General features: G+C 38.8%; 1 protein-coding gene across 3 annotated transcripts in view; it reads left to right on the top strand.

Annotated features, from left to right (window-relative positions):
• Positions 1-24,630, top strand: part of Lgr5 (leucine rich repeat containing G protein-coupled receptor 5) — a 121,471-nt gene that overhangs the window by 45,298 nt on the left and 51,543 nt on the right. For 2 of the 3 annotated variants that reach the window (XM_042698805.1, XM_042698803.1), the window contains exons 2-3: positions 8,125-8,196; positions 22,668-22,739. In XM_042698805.1, the coding sequence (XP_042554739.1) occupies positions 8,125-8,196; positions 22,668-22,739 (144 nt within the window). The remainder of the gene's footprint in view (positions 1-8,124; positions 8,197-22,667; positions 22,740-24,630) is intronic. The other variant, XM_042698804.1, reaches the window with a different exon arrangement.

Below are 24,630 nucleotides of genomic sequence, written 5' to 3'. Positions count from 1 at the left end.
TAAATATTACATTTACATTTCCATATGACTGAGGTATGAACAGTAAAATATCTTCCATTTTATGGGGAAAACTATCCATTTAAGAAGAAGCTTATGTATCAATGCAATCACAAACAATTCAATAAGAAAACAATAAACAGAATTTGTGTCCTACTCGATTTAAAATGTAATTATATTTCTAAATCTATACTCAGTAGGAAACTAATTTTAAAATTAGACAGTGAGCCTTATTGTGCTCCATTTTTCTATCACCTGCTCATTCATATATTTTGATTAAACAGATCGGCATGGTGGCAAGTGTAAAGGTATGTTTTAAACAACTAGTTAAAGAAACACAATGCCAATGCAGTTTTCTCTAATGTTTTTGCCACATTATCCTCCTGGTGACACAAAAACGGTTATTCAAAATCACCTTCCCAGAAATGAGAAAGGAAAGGAATACTGCTAGAGAATGCAGCATTCATGCAACCAGTCACTCACCCAACCAGAGTATTTATTGAGTGTCAGCCTTGTGCCAGATGCTATGCTAAAAGCTGGTGATTTAGAACACCCACACCCTCATGACATTTAAGAAGGGAAGACAGGAAGTAAAGACTTGGTCACAACTATTCAAATGGAAAAAGGGTTTAAAGGCAGAGAGAGGCAAGAAACAGAACACAGAACAATGAAAAAGGACTGTTTTTACACTAGTGGTCAGGAGAGCTTATGGGTAAAAGTGGTATTTCAGAATAAAGAAGGACCAACTATTGGAAGGCAGGATGGGTACACATGAGTGTTGTGGACAAAGGTAAATGCATAGAAAATATCTGTGAAAAGAGATAGCATGGGGCTGGGAAGGTGGCTCAGTGGTAGATCACTTGCCTTGCATGCATGAGGCCTTGGGTTCGATTCCTCAGCACCACATAAGCAGAAGAAAAAAAAAGAGATAGCATGTAGAAAAAGGTGGTGTGCAGGAGCTACAGGGTGGTTGGCATAAGCAAAGTGGAGAGAGTAAAGGGACGGAGACTCAGGATAAAGATGGAAAGTTAGGCAGGCATTTGGTTTTCATCTAAGAGCAAATGAGCATCCCCTGGAGGATTTTAAGTAGTGCCAGGGAATTACCTAGGTCTGTCTTGGGAAGAAATTCTGCTGCTGTGTGGGGAATTCTATGGAGGGGGACAGAAATGAAAGTAGGAAGTAGATAAACTGGAAATCAATGAGGAATGAATGGATTTAAGCTGGTTGATTACTGGAAGGTGACGGCCTTAAGCCAGCCACTTGACCTGCAGTATCTAGTGCAGATGTACCACACTCAGGCTTCGATTTTAGTCTGGATGATTCCAGCAAATCCCAGATACAAGAAGTCTCTGAATCCTTTCCCTTGTGAGAAAAATATACAGAAACATACTTCTTGAATCAACTTCAATTCAGTATTCACTAAGAGAATAAAGTCCATTTTTACTGTAATATAGGTACAGAAAAGTTTAGAGAAAGATAAACCTAATCGAGTGAACTAGAATTTGACCAACAGCTGAGATCTTATCCAGCAGCAGACACTTTGTTGTGAGACATTAGTATATACAAGCGATGAAATTTGTAAAAGCATTCACAGGTTCCATTATACTGAGACCAAAATAGATAATACTTATAATGAGCTGGGTCAAATTTAAGAAAATTTTACATGAAGTACCTCAATTCTTTCTCACAGCATTTTTTATGAGTAGATACTGTCATTATCTCCATTTCACAGTTGATTATAGATGGCAGAACTGAAGCAAAAAAGATGTTATTAACTTGCTCAGCAGTAGCAAAACCACATGCTAAGGCAGACTAGCTCTAGGACATGTGCTTTTGGCTAGGTTACCTAACTCTTCAGAGAGTTTGAAACCCAGGAGGAATATTAGAGGAGGAAAGAATTAGTATCCATTTATAGTTCAACTTACAGCAAGCATGTTTTATCTCTAAATTGAAGGTCATCAAATAAGATTTAAGTAGTCTGTTGACCCCCTTTGCAAAAAAAAAAAAAAAAAAAGGTAACTTGAAAGGCAGGAGACATATCCAAACTCATGAGAGAAATGCCATTTATTTATTTTTATTATCTTCAAATCATTATACATATACATTATATATGCAGTATACATATACATTATTCAAGATGGCAATTTATGAATACAATGTATCTTGATCAGTGTCACCTTTTTCGTCATTGTTCCTCCTACCCCATATATCACAACCTTAACTATTCCTTCTAGTTTTCTAATCCAATTTAGGAAAATACAGTTTAAAGCCACAATGGCATGCCATTGTAGACCTGCCTAAATGATTAAAAATTTTTAAAGATAAATGATACTAATTTTGTTGACAACAAATGCAAACAATAGATGTGAAATATTTGTTTTTCTTAATCTACCTGGTGAGAGTATAAATCAATGTAATTTCTTTCTTTCTTTCCAAAACTAGAGAATAAATTCAGTACACTTAATTTTCTTTTTCCTTCAATGTTGGTACTCTAGCACTTAAACCATACTGCCACTCTGGCTTTTTGGTTGTTCGTTAGAGATAGACGTTTCATGAACTTTTCTATCCAGATTGGCTTCAAACCAAGATCCTCAGAGCTCAGCCTCTTGAGTAATTAGGTTTACAGGTATGACCCAGCTAATATAACCACTTTAGAAAACTATTTGGCAATGTCTATCAAAATTGAGCATATGCATACACCAAGACCTAGCAATTCCTTCCCTTTATACATGCTCGACTAAAATGCACACCGACGTGTTATAGAAGATACACTTAAGGATGATCTTAACAGTACTATTTACAGTAGCACAAACTAAGAACAACTGAACTGTCTTTCAACGGTTGAGCAGACAGATATATTGAGGCCTCATCACAAAATGGAATGCTGTGCTGCACTGAGAATGAATAAACTATTGCTATGTGTGACACATGAATAAATCTACAAAATATAATGAGAAAAGAACCCCCATACCTACCCCCACCACACACACACACAATTCCATTTAGAGAAGGATCAAAAACAAGTCTGGTGGACCTGCCTAGCAAGCAATAAAGCCCTGAGTTCAAACCCCATTACTGAGAACACACACACACACACACACACACACACAACGAAAACAAGGAAATCTAGTATAAAATCTTCAGTCACGAACCTGGTTGCTGTTGGTGGGAAGTAGTGAGTGGAAGGGAACAAGAAGGACTCTGAAAGAGGCTCTACATTTGTTCTAGTTTAAGCATCATGTTCATACTGAAAAGGCCCCAGGCTGGACGTAGCATTTGTATATGTTAAAGGCTCTACTGTTTTGGAGTTTGAAACAATAACATAAGAAAATATACAGAAATTTCTTTACTGTTACTCATATATCATAAAATGCTGCTCAAGTTTACACCTTTCTTTTGTAACTCACAAGAAAGCTTTTCTCTAGAAGCTTATTTGAAAAGTGATCAATTAAAAAGTGCTGGAATCATTCCAGCCTGGATTCAGTTAACAAAGGTATCTGACAGAGAGCGATGCTACTGAATCTCTCCAGGCAAATTCACAATCATAGTACACAGAAGAGATGGGGATTGCTCTGAGCTACAAAAGGGGACAATATTCGTCTTTGGCTATAGCAGAATATAGAGTCCCAGCATTTAATGTTTCTTAATTTGTTTAATAGTAACACCATGAGAAAGGGCCTCTTGTTCACTGATTCCTGTTCCACGCCTTAAATGTGTACAGCTGGATTATCAGATGGTTGGCTAAGGTCCTTATTATAGTCGTCCCTCTCAAAACACATCCATAAAAATTATTTTTAAAAGTAATATCACAAAAGAGAGGAAGAAAAGGAAGAGAAGGAACAGAGGAGGATAAAATAGCATGAAGAAGAGAAATGCAGCAATACATCTTTGTGCTTAGGCCTGGGGACTGGAAAGAACCTTTCAATCAATGAGAATCTTTAAGGAATCTCTAAGGAAAAACAATAGGATCAATAGAAAGTGGAGCCTCATTGTGAACAAGGAATCATTGTGGAAGGTGGGCACAAAGAGATTTTTCTCCCTATTAATTTATTTGGGGACTTTTTTAGTTTTCCCAGAAGCATGATTTTTTTTAATGACTTGGGCAAGATCATCTCTGCACAGAAGAGGGCTCAATTCGATATGAGTAAATCCTGTATTGCAAGACTCCACTAAGAATTGAACTTCTCTGATGGGAAAAAGTGGCCACTAACCATGAGGAATGAAAATATGTCATGGGAGACAGATACACATACACATACCCACACCGTTTCTATGTGATGGTATTAAGTGTGTGGGTGATACGAAAAAAGGGTGAGCAAATCATCTACACTAACATTAGGGTTTGGAAAGGGCACCTAGGGTGAGATGACAGCTAGCCTAAATCTTGAAAGGTGAATATGAATCAATAGTCCGGGTTGGTAAAGAGGTAGTATGCCCCATGATGGAGCTTGTATGCAATGTTATGCAATGTAAGAAATATAGGCCTCATTCAGAAGGCTGGAGAGCCATTAGTTTTTCTTTGTTTGTTTTTGTTTGTTTGTTTTTGTCGGTCGTGGGGCTTGAACTCTGGGCCTGGACACTATCCCTCAGCACTTCAGCTCAAGGTGAGCGCTCTACCACTTGAGCTACATCGACACTTCTGGTTTTCTGCTGGTTTATTGGAGATAGGAGTCACCTCGGTCTTTCCTGCCTGGGCTGGCTTTGAACCGCGATCCTCAGATCTCAGCCTCCTGAGTAGCTAGGATTACAGGCGTGAGCCACCAGTGCCCAGCTAGCCACTAGGTTTTAAGTAGAGTGGTGATTTGGCTAATTCTGTGTTGTCATCTTTTTTACATCTCTCTGGCTATCATTGGGGGGGAGTGAGGATGGAGAGACAAGACTGGTATCAGTAAGCCACACAGTTTTTTTGGGGGGGTGTCATGTCAGATTATTGGTTTGGAGATAATGAGGATCGGCATAACCAAGTAGTAAGGAGAAAAGAGATAGGTTAGGTAGATGAAGGAAACGAAGATGAATTTGAAGAAACAGTCATTTTTATGGAGTACCTTAGTTCCAATTGCCATAACAATTTAGCATAGACTAGGTGGCTTCAACAAGAAACATTTATTTCTCTCAGATCTAGAGGCTTCAGAGTCCAAGATCAAGGTCCAAGATCAGACAGGATCTAATGAGTCTGTTTCCTCAGTTTTCAGGTGGTCATCTTATTGTATTGTCACAGGCAAGCAACAGAGATCTCCCATGTCTAGTTGTTCTATATTTGTTTCAGTGTGGAACTTTGGAGGTTACATATTTGTTTATGAGATTTTTGTCTTTTTTTTTTTGGTGGGTGATGGGGCTTGAACTCAGGACCTGGGCACTATCCCTGAGCTTTTTCTCTCAAGGCTAGCATGCTATCACTTGGAGCTACAGTGCCACTTCTGGTTTTTTGGTGGTCAATTGGAGATAAAAGGCTCACAGACTTTCCTGCTGTGGCTAGCTTTGAACCTTGATCCTCAGAATTCAGCCTCCTGAGTACCTAGGATTATAGGCATGAGCCCCCAGCACCTGTCTTGTTTGTCTTTTAAAAGACAAATCTTTTAAAAGATTACAAGTATATTCCACCTTTCCTAACTTCTTTGTCTGTTCTTACAAGGATACTATGCCATCACTGAGTGTTGAACCTTCCTACTCTAATTACATCCCAAATTCCACATCTCCAAACACTACCCTTTGGGGATTAGGAATTTTAAAATCTGAATTTGAGAGAAACACAAACATTTAATTCATAGCATGGAATAATGAGCTGTAGCAAACGAAAGGGTACAGGACCCCTGGGAAAGGCTGAGTGAGGAGGCAGGTTTGGGTAGAGTAAGCAAGAAACAAAGGAGAATTCAAATGTTGGCTGATTTCATCTTCAGTGCTTTGAAGTGATTTCCATGAAGTAAGGTGGGAGGGTCCCCTGGGCACGATGGAAGTGGTTGTTAATTAAGGGGTTCAGGGCAACTAGTAAAGGTTGGCAACAGTTCCCATAGGAGTAAATTGAGCAATTACAAATAATAGGATTGTGCAATAGTGTCAGGAAACTACAAAGGCCATGAATTTATAGTCACTAATCTGTAGATTTGTGATTTTTTTTTTCCTTTCCTAGTAGCACCCAGTATCTTGGCCTCACACAGTCATAGAGAGAACAATTTATGGTGTTTTTCCAAAGCTGGAATTTTGCCAAAGGACTGAAATGGAAGATGAGATCTCAGAAGTCCAGAGTGTTGGGGAGACAGTGATCTCGGTGACCAGTGCAACACTGAGCAAAACTATGAGGCAGGGATGAGGCTTTGATAGTATCAAAGTCTGGCCGCTGAAATAGAGAGCAGCTAAGATGGAAAGATAGGAGTTTAAGTCACACACACAAGGGTCTTGTTGAACCAGACCTTCCGTAGTATGCAGCAGGTCATGGTGAAGTTTCCATTTGAGAATGGAAAGGATAATGTGTTCTAGTGAAAGAGAATTACACGCACAAAGACAAAGGGAATTAGCAAGAAGATCCATAGAGCCAGAAGACATGTTCCATCGAGGAAAATGACATGAGATCAAGATGGAAATAGACACATGGAGCCCGGTTCTGAAGAGCTGTAGGTGCTTGGCAGCATTTCATCAGAGGCTGTGAGCCATACTCTCTAACACTGAACATGCTAAACATGCCGGTGACATCTTACAAACAGAGTGAGCGGTCCTTCAGTTCTTAGCATCACAGATAAAGTTGTTTGGTAAAGAAACCGAACTATTAGCACAGAGATCAACTGGATAAAAACAGTTGGTGTGTCCACTTCAACAACAGGAGAAATTCAGCTTGAAGAGAAGCTCTTGTTCATTCAATAAATACGTGCTGTTTGAATGAATAATACGTAAGTGAATAAAAGTGATGGAAGAGTAACCTTTACCAAAAAAAAAAAAACAGAAAAATAAATAAATAATACTCTGCAGGTGCCCATGGCCCGTGCCTAATAATCCTAGCTACTCAGGAGGCTGAGATCTAAGAGTTGCAATTCAAAGCCAGTCCACACCGGAAAAGTCCATGAGACTTTTACCAACAATTAACCACCAACGAGCCAGAAGTAGAAGTGTGCCGCAAATAGCGCAAATAGTAGAGCTCAAGCCTTGAGCACAAAAAGCTAAAGGACAATGCCCAGGCCCTGAGTTTAAGCTCCAGTACCAGCACAAGCAAGACAAAAACAAACAAACAACCCCCCCTCCCCCACTGCAGTCTGAAATTCAGTTCTGAATCTTTAGGTTGGAGCAACAAGTCACTTCTTCCAAGAACCTGAAACTATAGCTGACTGAGTGAAGCCAGAGTTGGTCTTGGTGGATATCTGCTCAGTTTTCATTCTTTTGCCTTCTGAGATACAAACAGCCAACACTAGGGATGCTGTTCGGATCTGTGAGAGACAGTAAAGAAATAGAGAAATCAAAACAGAATAAAATCAAATTACACGGAGTTTCACTTAAAACAAAAATTGATTGAGTTCTGCCCAAAGTGGCTTGTTGTTTCCTGTGCCAGGAACTACTGTGTAGACCCAGCAGGAAGGGTGCTTCGAAGGCAGATCACCTTACACCCTCGTTTTATGGTTCATTTCACTTATTTAATGCAATCTGAGAACCTGCAAAAGGAGCATGTTAGAGGGAGGGAATAGGTTTTTTTGTCTGGTTTTGTGTTGTTTTGTTTTAAGTCTCTTTGAATCAAAACATTTGTTTTACAAGGTGCTTAAAAAAATCCCAGAGAAACTAGACTTCTTGAGTTGCACGGTGTAGACGTGTCTCTGTCACACAATGGAAGGCAAGACACAAAGTTGAGTTATGTCTGCTTCCTTTGCTGTCCCCTACACATCATCCTAAACCTGAAGAATTACAGCCATGCCTGTGAATGGTTTAAATCATTCTGACTGCCATGAGAGTTCCTCTTAGGGTCTCTACTTCGGTAGAGGGTGCATGGGGTTGGCAGGGGAGGAAGGGGTGATGGGAATCGTGATTCATATGTCAAGCAGAGGAATGAATGCACTTTGCTGTGTGACTTGGAAATGTGTGAATTGAACAGCTGGATCTCCTTGTGGTGGCATGCGCCCCTCCTCACATGCTCTCTGTCTTCCCCTCCAGAGACCTCAGTATGAACAACATCACTCAGCTGCTCCTGAATCCCCTGCACAGCCTCCGCTTCCTTGAGGAGTTGTGAGTATCCATCCCTGAAGTTTTGATGTGTCCGGTCAACGCTGGACACATTCTTCTGTTTGTCTCCCATACATGCTGTGGGAACAAGATAAAACAAGACAGGAAAGCTGTCAGCACCAGCAACTTTGGCACATGAGGAAACACTTAGTTGGAAAAGGCCCCAGGAGGAGGGGGGCCGGGGAGGGGTGGAGGGATTGCTTATGATTCTGGAAATGAACTTATAAAAGAGTTTATCATGAGACTACAACTGTCTAAGGTGAGACTGAGCCAAACAAATTAAAATTTTAAAACAAAGGCTATTTTAAAAAAACTGGAGCACACTTTGGAAATAGTTTAGCAGCAGGATATTAAATGTTTGAATACTAGTTCATGTTTATTAAAATAGCAAGTAAAACTATAATCAAAACCAAAACCTGATGTTTGGCTCAACTTGTGACTTCAGAGAATCGAGTTCACATAGCACCGAAACTTCTTATTCTAATCATTTTTTAAATTTACTATCTCTCTGCTTGTAAGTTGAGTTTCCTTCCCAACTTTAACAGAAAGACATGAGGATCTATAATTGGGCTTTCCTAAATTTTCTATTAAAAAATAAAAATGAAAAAGGAAGAAGCTCAGATTGGTTAATGATATGCAGAGGAAGCTTGATTAAGTCTGGGAATCACTTTCAAGAAGATGAAAAATAACTGTTTAAACACAAACTCTGTACTGAAGAATTCATTTGATCCTCTTAACCCTGTAGAGTGAAGAAAGTGATGTACAATTGTACCACTGCAGTCTTTGGGAAGGACATTTGGCACCAACAGTTGAGTAAATCCTCCAACTGTTGATTAAAGGAATTGTTTAGGCAATGACCTCTTTTGAAAATAGTTACTTTGTAAATCTGAAAGACAGGCTCCAATCTGAGGAGCATTTAACTTGCGGATGCAGCACAGAAACTATCATGGCAAATGGAACATTCCATTATAACAAGATTGAGCAGTTCTTCAACAGAATAATATTGTCAAATATTAGTCTCTCTCACTCTGTCTCTGTCTCTCTGTCTCTCTGTCTTTCCATACTAGTAATTGAAACTCAGGGTTTTCCACTTGCTAAACAAGTGCTCATCCGCTTGAATTACACTCTCATGTCCCTTTTATGCTTTTTTCAATTTTATTTTTCAGGTAAGGGATCAAGTATTACCCATTCAGCTTCAGACTACAATCCTCCTATCTCAGCCTTCTGACTAGCTGGAATTGCAAATGTTTAGCACCATGCCTGGTTTGTTTTTGAGATAGAATACCATAACTTTTGCAAGAGCTGGCCATGGACTGTGGTTTTTCCTGTCTCCAACTCCTGAGTAACTGAATAGTGTATTTCTTTTTGTAGACATTACATTTTTAATGATGTTTTTACTGCCAGGCACAGGTTGCACAGATCTATAGTTCCAGCTACTCAGGAGGCTGAGATCTGAAGGTCACAGTTCAAAGCCAGCCAGAGTAGACAAATCTGAGAGATTCTTATCTCCAATTAACCAGCAAAAGGCCAGAACTAGAGTCATGGCTCAAGTGGTAGAGCACTTAGCAATCAGCAGAAAAGCCAAGTGAAAACACAAGGCCCTGAGTTCAAGCCCAGTACTAGCACAAAATAAATGAACGTTAGTATTTTTACTACTGAAATGTTTGAAAATGACAAATTTGTTTTCAATTGTGTAGGGAGGGGTCTTCGGACACTAAATCAACATATTCTGGGCTTTTATCACTTAAGGAATGAATATTCACTCTCGGTTCTCTTTTTCTGTCTTCTCTTTTCTCTCAGGTCATTTCCATGGCTAGGACTTAACCTTCATAACACTGAGTCTAGGTCGGTCTTAATCATGGCTGATATATAAGAAATAATAAATTTTTGATAAGTAAACTAATGAGAAGGTAAGCTATGTGAAATGAGCTTGCTTGCATTATTTGCATTAGTTAATATATTTATGGTTATTCTAAGTCAATATCAAACTCCAGAATATTTTCTTAATTCCTTCCTCCATACAGTAAATATGTAAAAAGGTCCTTATTTACCCTATAGTTCAAAGGGATACATCTCCTATCCTTTTCACTTTAATTTCCTCCTAATATTCCATGGCAAAATACTGCCCTCTCCCCCAACATAAAACTGAATTAGACCACAGACTATATCAATAAGTACTTCACTTCCACGAGGATGTGGTTTAATAGAATTTCTTTCTCTGTGACCCAACTCACTCAAAATTACTTGTTTTTCTTCATGAAGCAAGTATTCTTATGCTTTACTTTAAAGCCAGTCTGTCAAAAGGTTTTAAAAATTACCAAAAAAGAAAAAAGTACAAATTAAGAGGGATTAAGATTGAGATGATCTAAGTTTCAGACCAGCCTGGGCAACAAAACTCTTGAGACTGTACAAACACAAAAAAAAAGGCTGGATATGGTTATACACACCTGTCATCCCAGCTACAGTGTCAATAAATAGACGGTTCAAAGCCCAAGCCAACTCAGACAAAAAAACAAACTTCTATCTAGAAAATGATCAGAGCAAAAAGTCTAGTTGTCTCACGTAGCAGAATACTTGCATAGCAAGCACAAAGCCCTGAGTTCAAATCCTAGTACTAAAAAAAATTTTTTAAAAGATGCAGGCAAGAGAATGAGGAGGAAGAACTACTGGATGAAAACACTATTTATTATCATCCTTTATGTCTCTAGAAATTCATCAAATATCTGCACTTTAGAACCACAGAATTTCAGAATTAAAGAGGGACCGTTTAAAAAGTATTCTGTTTCTGCCTGGTTTGGAATTCCTTCAGCTGAGCTGGCTAACTTGCCAAATTTAAAATTCAAGATTGCTTTCCCAAATATAATTCTCTGTTGTATGTCAGTGATGTTTTGAAGATGCATCATTCATTTAATGGCAAAGGGGAAAGAATTCATCCCAAGTTTTGAAAAATTATAAACTCTATTTAGTTTATTTGTTTCCAAAGCTAAATTTTGGATGCAGAATTGTTATTAAAAATACACTCCTAGCTGCTCACTGGTGGCTCACACTTGTAATCCTCTACTCAGGAGACTGAGATCTGAGGATATTTAAAGCCAGCCTGTGCAGGAAAGTCCATGAGATTCTTATCTTCAATTAACCACCAAAAAACCAGAAGTGGGGCTGTGGCTTAAAATGGTAGAGCACTAACCTTGAGCAGAAGATCTTGGGGGCAGAACCCAGGCCCTGAGTTCAAGCCCCCACCACACACACACACACACACACACACACACACACACACACACACACACACACACACACACACACACACACACACACACACCTGATCCAGCACCTCAGGCTCACATCTATAATCCCAGCTACTCCGAAGAGTGAAACCTGGAATAAGTCCAGGTCACAGTTAGATTCACAATTACTTTCAGAGGCCTCCCTGGCAAGTAAGAGGAGAAAGTATGGAGTTGCACATGATTCACCTGTTATTTCCTCTTTTCCTGAAGTACCTAGTACAGGACTTGGTACAGTCAGACTGCTTTAAATGCTGAGTAAATTGGGTTGGGTAATGACAGGCATATATCTATGCTTTCGTGCCTGTATCTGTGTGAAGTAATGAAAAAGACAAAGTAAGAAAGAAGGCCAAAAAAGATAGTGTAGCAATGGGGAAGAAATCAGATATTCAGACTATGAACCCACTAACATCATATGTTGCCAATGAGAATCTTGAGGTATACAATTTCAACACCTTGCTTTAAACCTTTGTTAATATTTCTACTTATAAAAATATATACTTAAGCAGCATACTTTCTCTAATATTTATTTGAACTACAAATGATCATGCACACAGCCAAAGATAGATGTCTAGGGTAGGTGTGTGTGTGTGTGTGTGTGTGTGTGTGTGTGTGTGTGTGCGCGCGCATGCGCGTGCACGTGCAAATTCATGTGTGTGCAGCATGTGAGATGACAAGGCACTATTTGAAAATGTGAAATCTTTCATTCAACTTACTCAGCTCATCATTATGATTTATCTCTTAGCATATTAAATAAGAGACTGCAACTGATACTATTGGTTAGAATATTAATTTTAAAAAACCCATAAATACATCTTTAAAAATCACTATTAATGGGCTGAGATGGTGGCTCAGTGGTAGAGCACTTGCCTTGCATGCATGAGGCCCTGGGTTCGATTCCTCAGCACCATATGAACAGAAAAGGCCAGAAGCGGTGCTGTGGCTCAAGTGGTAGATCTCTAGCCTTGAGCTGAAGAGCTGAGGGACAGCGCCCAGGCCCACAGTTCAGGCCCACGACAGGACCCAAAAAAAAAATCACTATTAATAAAGCCAAGTTACTATGCTTCCCCCTGGCTTTAATACCCAGTGTGTTACTTCCCTAGTTTGCTTCACTCAACTATGTTATAAACTGTGTGGACAGCCATGATTCACCCCTCATCTATCACTAAAGCTTAACTGACGTTCCATAGTTCAAAATCTGATGAGAATCCATAAAGCCCTAGAGAATATTTATGAAGTTAATGTTTAAAAAAAAGGAAAACATGTAACTCTGGATGACCATTTGGAACAAATATTTAAGAAGAGTAAAAGCCATCACAGTAAATGATCTCCCTCTCTCCCTGTTAAATCTAGAATATTTACTGTCTTTGCGCATGTTTTGGTATTTGGGTCTTGTTTGTTACTTGTTATTTACTTTTTTATGACTCTGAAAGATGGCCAAGTGTGTGTAGAACAATCTTTCTGCTGACCAAGTGCCTATAGACACATCTTTCTGCTGGGGATGGTGTGCTAGCGCAAAGAGAATGAATGAAATACTTACAAAACAAAGAAAAATAGATCTGAATTTATGGCGAGTTGCACTATGGAAAGAAGAGGGCATATGCAGGCTCCAGGATTTCCTATCCTGGCTTTGCCATTTGCTGGTTGATCATCCAGGTCTTGGAAGACAATGAAAGAGCCATTTGGTCATTCTGGATGCTTCAGAAATCAAATGACATGATGTTGCTAGAACTTTGGTAGACTACAATTTACAGCTTGAGTTGTTTTAATAAAACAAAAACACCTTAAAGAAGATTCTCACTTCTTTATCTCCTATTTCATGAGCCAATTTTTGCAAAAATAAGAATTGTCTACAGCTCTGAACTTTGCTGAATGTAGGTGATTGAGGATAGTAATTTTAACAACTTAAGCAACCATTTGCAATTGTCTCTGACTTTACTTCCCTCTACTTTATTGATTTCATCCCTCTAAGGACTTCATGTTCTTTGTGAATAAATAAAAGATCCTACGTTGGGCCCTTCTAAGTGTGGTCAGACTTTTAGAGCTAAGAGCAGATGGTGCCTGTTGATGGCATGGAGAAGTTACAGTAAACTGAAATTGCTATTCTGATTAAATCAAAGGTGGAATGAGTCATTTCCACTTTTAAAACGCTGTTAAATGTATTTATTTCTGAGGGGCATTTTGGAAATCTTTCCAGATTTCACTGCTATTGGAATCAAATACTTGATTTAGAAAAGAAACCCAAGAAGCTCCAGGATATCTGTTTTCAAGTTACCATTGTTTCCTGGAACTATTTGCTCATATTATGGTTGGCCTTGAAGAATCTCTAGAACAGATAGTACATACCTATTATTATAGACAATATTTGTAACAAGAGGGATCACCAAACTTCCTGAAAGCCCGTTCCCTGCCATGTTACTGAAAATGCCCAGAGCTCTCTTCCTGTCTTTTCAGGTTTTACTTTTTTTCCCCTAAAGACTCAGTGAAATGGCAATGGGGAAACTGGAAAGCTATAATGTACATACTGATTTGTGCTCGTAATGTGAAAACATCTTCATTCCACAAATAGTCTTCATGTCCCTTGGCTTTGGTCACAGTAAACTAGTCTCTCGTTTTCATAATTAATTATAAATGCTATCTCTTAGAAACTCGTTATTTCATGCCAGTGATTTTGGTTCTCTTTCAAATGATGAGCTATACAACTAGTTATAGACATTTAGCTATCTGACATTGTAAGTGTGAATCTATTGACAAGGCACTATTTTGAAATGGTCCTACCTCTCTGCCTCCCTTTCTTTTCTCTTTAGTATCCCTTTTACCACTTGATCTTGTTTGTTTCACAGTGCTATAGTAATAGAAACATAGTATTAGAAATAGCTCCCTGAGAAGCTAGGATTGTAGGTAGGAGCCACTAATTGCTACTTTTAAAGTTAGCTAGCTTTAGCTAACTTTACTTTGGGGCAATATCTTTCTAAATGAGAATATTTTACCCTTTAGAAGGGAATAAAACTTTGCATAAATATCACATTTACATAATAGTTTAACTGTAATTGTTTAGGTGAATTTCTTCTTATTATTATTATCTTTAAGTAGTTGTACAAAGAGGTTTCAATTCATCAAGTCAGTTTATGAGCACAATGAATCTTGATAATGTCACCCCTTATATCATTCTCCCCATCCCTTCCCACCCCCTTCATAGCCTTAATTTATATTCAGGTGAATTATAGCCTAGAAGAGTAAAGAGAAATTCAGAAATAGTAACAGAACTACTGAAATCAGTTTTAGAAATCAAAGAAGAAAAACTGTACCCAAAACTGGAAATGTGTCATCCAGGTCTCCAGTACGAAATTTAAAAGAGGGAGAGGAACTACTCCTGTCTTATGACAGCCCTCATCAAATTACTCTGTAGAGGTTAGAATGTAAGGCAGTAATTTCTAAGAACCAGCATGAATTTTTCAAGCAGTCTGAAATGTCTTGCTTTTAAAGCACAGAATTACCAGATTTGAATTTATTCTGCTCGGTTTGTTTAAGTAGCTCTGCTATGGCAAGACTAGACTGTTAAATGAAAGTGGGAATGTGACAGCTTTCCACTTTTTTTTTGGCGGGGGGGGGGGGGAGGTGTCTGGTTGTGGGGCCTGAACTCTGGGCCTGGGCGCTGTCCCTCAGCTCTTCAGCTCAAGGCTAGCGCTCTACCACTTGAGCCACACCGCCATTTCTGGCTTTTTTTTCTTTTTGCTTATGTGGTGCTGGGGAATCGAACCCAGGGCCTCAGTCATGCAAGGCAAGCGCTCTACCACTGAGCCACCTTCCCAGCCCCCTCCACCTTTTGTAAAACCTTTCTGAGCTTCTTATGAAAAATGTGGACAATAGTAACCCTGACCTCCTTCCCTGACTTAAAATGTGAGAAAGAGCTTTCTTAAATGTTAGTAGTGATATACTATAAGAAAAGAATCTTACAAGACACAAGAAGAAAAGGGAAAAGAGAGAATAAGAAGAGAATGCTGTTATCTCATGCCTGTAATATTCTCTAGTCAGGAGACTGAGATCTGAGGATCAAAGGTCAAACCTAACCCAGACAGAAAAGAGAAATATGTAAATTGCCTACTGTGATTTCATAATTTTTTTCCCATTTTGTGGAAATTAACTCTAAACAGTTAAAATTAAACAATGCTGGTAAATGTGAGACATAGGTGGAGTGAAATTTTGGGGAATAAAAAGTTATTATATAAAAAGTTATATGGCTTTTTAAATTAAATATTTCCTTCCTGAAGAAATGGAGATAAAGAGACAATCCCAGAAAACAATAATTTTAGAAACATTTTTTTAAAAACTTCAGCCAAATATTTATGTGGGTCTCTATGATTGGAATCTAGTAATTCAGATTTTCACCAGTAAGATTTGAGTACTGTGGACATAAATAGGGAGAACCACACTCAAATCTTTTTCCCTATAAAAATCTTTTCTCCTGTAGGTTATATGTACACAGGTTTTAAATTTACTAAAAGCACCTCACAAAGTAAAGAAATAAAAGAGAAATTACTTTCTTAAATTATTACATTTATCACCATCAAACCAGCTCAGAAAATAACTAAGAAAACCTGATAAATTTCCTTGCCTTGAGACATTGTCCTGAGCACACAGCCCATTCGTTCATTTCTGAATGTAGACTCATACATGCGGGGCTGGGAAGGTGGCTCAGTGGTAGAGCGCTTGCTTTGCATGCCTGAGGCCCTGGGTTCGATTCCTCAGCACCACATAAGAAAAAAGCCGTAAGTGGCACTGTGGCTCAAGTGGTAGAGCGCTAGCCTTGAGCTGAAGAGCTGAGGGACAGCACCCAGGCCCAGAGTTCAGGCCCCACGACCGGACCCAAAAAAAAAAGCGAAAAACAATACATGCAAAGCTAGTTGAGGAAAGAGTCCATATGTATCCACTCTGACAAATAATAAAAAAAAAGGTTTATTTTTCTCCTTTCCTTTTCAAACTCAGTATCTCAAAAGTCATCAAAGTAATGAGTTGAAAGCTGTATTCTGAAATCTTGTCACTGCTGAATCACACCTGCGAAGGAAAGAGAGACATTTAACTGAAATAATAGATACTAATCAGATTAGTCTGACCCGTGGTGGTCAAACAGACCTGAGTTCACCTTAATTCAATCAACAATTCTGTTTCATACACAACTCATTTACTTTAGTATTGCATGTAGTCGTACTTTGGATAGCTAATCCAACACATGTGAGTTGTAAACATATGACACTTTTCGTTTGTACTGCGTATATTCTACCCTGACCCTAGTGACGTATTAGTTTATGTTTTTCTTCTACACCAACTTCCACTTCTCACCACCCTCCATCTCTGATGCACCGTCCTCCTATCTCTTATCTGACTAGTCATTTCATGTGCTTCCTTTCTTGTCTTCCATAGATTATTCTGCCTGTTAGCAAAGTCCCATCAGTAAGACCCTATTAAACACAGATCCAAGCACATCACTCCTCAGTTCAAAGTCCTTCCTCGAGTTTCTGACACCTGTATGGCTTGAGCAGCCCTCTGTCCTCTTCCTTGCTCATTCTACTCTGGCCACTCTGGCCCCCAGCAACTTATAGAGCCTACCAGGCATGCCCCACCTTCAGGGATTTGCTTTCAATCCTCTCTTCAACAACCAGAGAGCTCAGACGTCTGTTGAAATACCCCCAGGTTTCCTTATACATCCTCTCTAAATTAACCACCCCCTTACAACGATTACCCTTTGCCTTGATTTGTTGTTTTCTTCAGAGCATTTTTCATGTTTCATTTATCTTCTTATTGAATGACTATTTCCCCACATTTGAATCAAACCCTATGAGGGGAGAAGGCTGTGTAAGCCAAGTATTCACTGCTGTGCCACTGTCATAGAAGAAATCTCAGCACAAAGCAGTCCTCAATAAGATCTTGCTGGATATGAGAGGATAGTATGAAAGAACAATAAAAGTGTATTTCTTCCCAGCGACCATTAGAACAGCAGAAGGCAAGGCTGTGCTAGTTCAGGTGTGCCCACTTCAAGCTAGCAGTAGAAAGATGAAAGGGAAAGAAAGCAAAGACAGTGAATACAGAAGATTGAAACAGCTTTGTAAACATGATTTCTTAATGCCAGCATCCAGGCAGGTGTGATACAGCCTTGCCAGCTAAATAATCCTTCAATCATCAACCTGTTTGCAGAAGATAACACCTGTGTTATCAGCCCAGACTGATTCAGTTATACAACCAAAACAGACTTCAGGACTGCTGGACTGTTGAGCTCCACAAAGCTATCCAGGGGCCCAGCATATATCCATCTTCTTTTATTGTTCTTCTTTCACCGTCTCCGGAATGGTCTCTTTTACAGAATCGTTGATGCTCTCATCATTGATACAAGACAGTGGAAGCAGAAGAATTTGGGGATAAGAAACTTCCTTTTAAGGAATGATGCAAGATCTTTATCTAGCCCTTAGATTACCATGTACCCATGTTTAAGTTCACAAAAGACTAGAAAATGAGACCTTCTCTGGATGGCCATGTTCTCTGCTGAAATGCTGTATAGGGAAATCTATTCTAGAACAAGGGATACTGGGTACATTGAGAGAGTTGGCAGTCTGTGCTTCTTGGGTGATTTATTTGAATGTTCCAGGGACAACCCGTTTTGTTTGACACTGTGTAAGGCTCTAGAGTAGATAACTGAGACACCTTCTAGTCACTGTGTCATAGCATAAGCACACAGTAAAACATTAGACAGACTATGAGACCCATAATGCAGCTTTTGCTGGATTATCTGGTTCAAAGTGGAAATATCAGGAGTCTCAGAAATGAAGTTGCTTTGAGACAGAGAAGGGAATAGAAGAAGAGCATTTCCTGAAGCAAAGGAATAGACAAGAGAAAGTCGACAGCAAGATGCAGGACCTGGTTTAGCTCCAGCATAAAGGAAGATGTGGGAGAAGAGGCTGAGGACTTTTCATCTGGCCTGGGAATTAACAGCAGATTTTGTGATAGGATCAGAGTTGGATGTACAAAGACCATCAGTGAATACGGAGTGAGTAGGAGTAGCACAGACTGAATGTAGGGGGCCCAGATGGATGGTCAGAGGGTTTCTTTTCTTTTACTTTTAATTATTTATTATCAACAAGTGGCCAGAGTTTCAATTTAACATGTCCATTTATGTGCACAGTGCATCTTGAGCAGCATCAACTCTTCCAGTATTTTCCCCCCTTCCTCTTATCCCTTCCTCCACCATCAGGTCAAGTTTCCCACTTCCTTATATACATTGAATACTATGATTGTATTTGTGTACTGTTTCCTTTACCATCATCTTCCCTCGTCCCATGATCCCCCTCCCACCCACCTCCCACCTCTCACTTCCAAAACATGTTTTGACTTCTTGATATTCATTGCATTAAACCATCTGCTACCTGGGCACCAGTGGCTCATGTCTGTAATCCTAGCCACTCAGGAGGCTGAGATCTGAGGATCACGGTTCAAAGCCAAGCAGGAAAGTTCCCATGCTACTTTTATCTCCAATTAACCACCAGAAAACCAGAAGTGGTGCTGTGGCTCAAGTGGTAGAGTGTTAGCCTTGAGCTAAAGATTTCAGGGACAGTGCCCAGGCCCAGAGTTCAAGTCCCATGACTGACCAAAAAAACAAAAAACAAAAAACTCTAGTTGTTATTCAAAGTTATTTACACTACAAAGTTAGTTATTCAAAGGATTTACACCAAACACAAAGGAGTTTCACTTATGCTTTAGTCAACTTGATTGCATGGGACTCTGTGTGTGTGTGTGTGTGTGTGTGTGTGTGTGTGTGTGTGTGTGTGTGTGTGTGTGTGTGTGTGTACTTAAGCTCAGGGCCTGGCTGTCTCTTAGCTTTTTTTTTTTTTTTTTGCTAGCACTCTAGTCTAGCACTCTATCACTTGAGCCACAGCTGCACTGAGAGTTTTTTTTTTTAATAAGACAGCTTTAGAGTAAAAAAAAAAATTAAAAACCTCTAAAATCACTTGGGTCAAATACCAAACTGAGTTACATATTATTGATACATGTTTATCATTTATGTCTGGCATGGTTAGGGTGGTGACTCAAACTTTTCTATGTACAGGAAGAAAAGAAGTTTCTTCCCCTCAGCACATTTTCACAAGTGTATTCGGAAACAATGGTCATATAAAGCAACAATGTGGCCAAGGCATTCTCTTTTTGTACTCTTTTTCTTCTTAATTCTAGACTAAGCTCCTAGATTTATTTATTCTTTAAGAAAACATTTCTTGCCGGGCGCTGGTGGCTCACGCCTGTAATCCTAGCTACTCAGGAGGCTGAGATCTGAGGATCACGGTTCAAAGCCAGCCTGGGCAGGAGAGACCGTGAGACTCCGATCTCCAATAAAAACCACCAGAAAACCGGAAGTGGCGCTGTAGCTCAAGTGGTAGAGCACTCGCCTTGAGCTGAAGAGCTGAGGAACAGTGCCCAGGCTCAAAGTTCAAGCCCCACAGCCGACAAAAAAAAATAAAGAAAGAAAGAAGAAAACATTTCTTGTAAGAGGAAGGCAGAAGGCTGGGCTGCATTTGAGGGATATTTTCCTTCTTTGGTTTTGATAAAAATACTAAATATAAATTAAATATTTATATCTCTCCCTCACCCCAAGGAAGAAAACATTTCTTTAAACAACATTGGGAAAGATGAAGGAATACAGAATAAGGGCTAATTCTTCAGTTACATCTGTTACTAGAAGGCACAAATTTTTTTTTTTGGTCCGGTCCTGGGGCCTGAACTCTGGGCCTGGGCGCTGTCCCTCAGCTCAAGGCTAGTGCTCTACCACTTGAGCTACAGCGTCACTTCCGGCTTTTTTTTTTCTTTTTGCTTATGTGGTGCTGAGGAATCGAACCCAGGGCCTCATGCATGCAAGGCAAGCGCTCTACCACTGAGCCACCTTCCCAGCCCAACAAATAAATAATCACAAGACAATATAAGACCTGGGGCTGGGAAGGTGGCTCAGTGGTAGAGCGCTTGCCTTGCATGCTCGAGGCCCTGGGTTCAATTCCTCAGCACCACATAAGCAAAAAAAGAAAAAAGCCGGAAGTGGCGCTGTGACTCAAGTGGTAGAGTGCTAGCCTTGAGCTGAAGAGCTGAGGGACAGCGCCCAGGCCCAGAGTTCAAGCCCCACGACCAGACCAAAAAAAAAAAAGTTACTGTATCTTAATACTTCATGCAGTCAGTAAGAAAATGAAACATAACAATATTTACGAACTTGAGAGCACAAAGCAAGTGGATACTGCAGATGCACCACCAGCAGAGACTCTTGGAGACCTCCAAGTCTGTGAGGCATTGAGTTTTGTCTAAAAAAGCAGGATGATGTAAATTATGATATGTTATTTTAATTTAGTTTAGTTTGGATTGATCAAATAATGCTCTTAAATATAAATGTCATTCAGAAGTTCTATTCGTAGCATAACTTCAGTACTTCTTTACATATTCACTTATAAGCTGTTTTCAGTAGTAGGGACTAGCAATGAGACATATTTAAAGTTGTATGAATAGTTTATTTCAGTCAAATCAGTGGACCTCAGTGAGTAAATTATCTCTCCTTTGGAGAGAATTTAAGCCTGGAACTGGTGACTCACACCTGTAATCTTAGCTACTCAGGAGGCTGAGATCTAAAGATGCAGTTCAAAGTCGACCCAATCAAGAAAGTCTGTGAAGCTCTTATCTCAAATTAATCATCAAAAACTCAGAAGTGGAACTGTGGTAGAGCACCAGCCTTGAGAAATAAAGCTAAGTAACAGTGCCCAGGCTCTGAGTTTAAGCTCCATTCCTAGCATATACACACAAAGTAGACATTTAAGGCCATTAGGCCTTTCAGGAAAAGCACTGGTCAAATGGATCAACTACTCCACCCTTAACCCGAATCTTCATCCACAGAAGACGGGGATGTCTGGATCTTCACTGGTACCCACTATCCTAGAATGAGATCCACTCCTTTAAAGATTTTGTGTTGTTCTGAGTCACATTGTTCTTTGTTTTCCTGTTATGGGACCATCAGACATATCAGGTTATGGCTTGAATGTAGCTGTTGAATAAGTATAGAACCAGATGTTTGATACACATACCTTATTGAGCTTTTTCAATATTTTCTCACCTCAATTGTTTTTTACTTAGAAAAATAATATTAAGATGTTATAACACTTTAAAATGTTATCAGTAAGTAGTGTCAAAACTTTCCTTTAGAGGCTGGGAAGATGGCTCAGTGGTAGAGTGCTTGCCTTGCATGTATGAGGCCCTGGGTTCCATTCCTCAGCACCACATAAGCAGAAAAAGCCAGAAGTGGCTCTGTGGTTCAAGTGGTAGAGTGCAAGCCTTGAGTTGAAGGCCCAAAGTTCAGGCCCCACCACCAACCAAAAAAAACCAAACTTCCATTTAATAATCCATGTCACCATCTACCATTCTAAACTGTTTCTATTTTTAAGCCATTGTTCAAGTAAAGCATGTAAAGCTACTCAATAAGAAAATGAGTATTGTGTAGTGGAACTGCAACCAAAATAGGATTATTTTACTCATGCTTGTAAAGAATATTTGTAAAAATTATGTGAGTCACATTCTGACATTATAACTTTGTGCAAATTATGATGTAATATTAGTGTTTGTTAAAATGTTAAAGACAGAGATATATGTATACATAAATACTACTATAAGCTATTAAATAATATTAAATAAAATATAACTATTTTATAAAACAGATAAATTGAATATTTCTGCTTAGGCAATATGCCAAAATTTCTATTAAAAAAATAGACACCAAGCACTGGTAGCTCATGCCTATAATCCTAGCTACTCAGGAGGCTGAGATCTGAGGAGTGGTTCAAAGACAGCTTGGGCAGGAAAGTCTGGGAGACTCCTATCTCTTATTAACTACGGTAAAACCAGAAATGGAACTGTGGCTTAAAGTGATGAAGTGCTAGCCTTGAATAAAAGAGCTAAGGGACAGTGCCCACGCATTGAGTCTAGCCCCACAACTGACCAAAAACAAAATATAGAGAGAGAGAAAGTTTCTGTAATATGTAAGAAAATAAGATTATTGCTTTCAGCTTATTTTATATTGTATTTGTTAACATTGTAATGACTGAGTTTCTCTCTCTCTCTGTCTCTTTCTCTCTCTCTCTCTCCCTTTCTCTTTCTCTCTCTCTCTTTCTCTTTTAAAACCCACAGACGTCTTGCTGGAAATGCTTTAACATACATTCCCAAGGGAGCATTCGCTGGCCTTTACAGTCTTAAAGTTCTGTAAGTAAACTGGATATTAATTGGGTGTATTTCTGATTTTAATGTCAGTTATCTTCTAATTAACTTGTAAATATTGAGGCCCTATAATAAACTATTAAATCCTTGAGATAATTCATTTAAATAAGAGTCTACCTGCCTTGATACTGTTGGACGATTTACAACTGGCAAGATTAATATATGAAAAAAATCATCTTCCCTTTTTTTTTTAACTTTAAGATCTAAAGTAGACCACCTCTAAATAACCACCTTACAAACCAGAACTTTTGAAAAAATGTTTCTGTTTCACTTCATGTTATAAAGTTGGGAGCATGTTGTGAATAATTTTGATCACTGAGTACATAAATGACTATAATGAAGACATTGTAAGACCACAGCATCAAATCAGTTTTGAAGTTTGTTTCCTTCTGATGCAATGCTAAGTAACTCTTAATACTGAGCTTGTGTTCTACTTAAGGATGGATATGGAGCAGCCTAGGGCTCTTTAAGTTGTTCAATTAAGAACTAAATGTTAATGTGCATTTCACTGGCCTGAGAGATATGAATTACTAAAAGAAGCAGGAGGCTGAGACCAGAGGATCACGGTTCAAAGCCAGGCTGGGCACGAAAGTCTGTGAGACTCTTATCTCCCATTAACCACCAGAAAACTGGAAGTGGATCTGTGGCTCAAAGTGATAGAATGCTAGCCTTGAGCAAAAGAACTCAAGGACAGCACCTAGGTCCTGAATCAAGCCCCACAACTGACAAAAGAAGAAAGTACAATAAATAAAATAAAAGGCAAGTTTAGAGAAAAACATCTAAAGAGATTTTTTCCTACGTCAAGTTATATATCACTCTGTAATCTGGATGTTTATAAAATAAATGTACTATGATCAGTAATTTAAATTCACTTAACAAAATGTATCCTTGAGGAAACTTCATGTTTATTGTGTTCAGGTTATATAGCTGTCATCACTTTATTTGAAATATGAAAATATAAATGCATATAAATTATATAACAGGAGCACATATGAACTACATTAGAACTAATTACACATAAATATAATTTAAATCACTGAATTCTTATATTTGAGTCAGTTCATGTTTTATATGTTTTCCACATTAAAATTTTTTCTGGCTATAACATTGTTTATTTCTAATTGCTCCATATTTCTATTGAATATTTCCCATAAAACTAAAGGTCTATGAAATTAAATATAACATCTGTTTTTGTCACTGATACATCCCCAGCTCCAGAACAGTACTTGTCTCATAGCATGCACTCAATAAATATTTGTGAAATTAAGGGTTCAAACCCCATGACACAGAAAAAACAATGGAGCTTTAGATTTGTCAACATTCTCTTAATTGTATCTAATATTGAACCAATGTTTCATGTTTATGGAATATCTACTATTTGCTAAATAAAAATATGTGCTTTCATATCTTGAAATGTTTCTACCTGAAAGCATGTTTACTTACCCATAATACTCTATAAAAATTTTGCTGCTTCCCATGGTGCATTTTGCTTGGACACTCTAAAAAGAATTGGCTTAATCTAATTGAGAAATGAAAATCATAGGCACTATGGTGATTTGGATATGAACTAGAAGCTTGGTCCTAGTATGGTAGTGTTGAAGTGGTGGGACTTTTTAAAAGGTAGGACTTAGTGGAAGATTGCTGTGGCATTGGAAGTGTCTTCTCAGACAGGATTAATATAGTTTTCATCAGGACCCTGGTTAGTTCCTAAGGCTTCCGATTCTAAGAGAAAGAGAAAAGTCATATTTCCTGCCTCTTTCTTGCTTCCTGTCGCACCATGATAGCTCTTGCACCTCCCCCTGCCATTATGATGTCATCCTTCCTGAAACCTTCATCAGAAGCTGAACAGAACGCTCCAGCCAATCTTGATCAGCCT

This window comes from Dipodomys spectabilis, unplaced genomic scaffold (genome assembly GCF_019054845.1).
Source record: "Dipodomys spectabilis isolate Male_0828 unplaced genomic scaffold, ASM1905484v1 ptg000234l, whole genome shotgun sequence".
NCBI lineage: Eukaryota > Metazoa > Chordata > Mammalia > Rodentia > Heteromyidae > Dipodomys > Dipodomys spectabilis.
The sequence above is the reverse complement of the archived record's forward strand: the minus strand, read 5'-3'. Positions and strand labels throughout refer to the sequence as shown.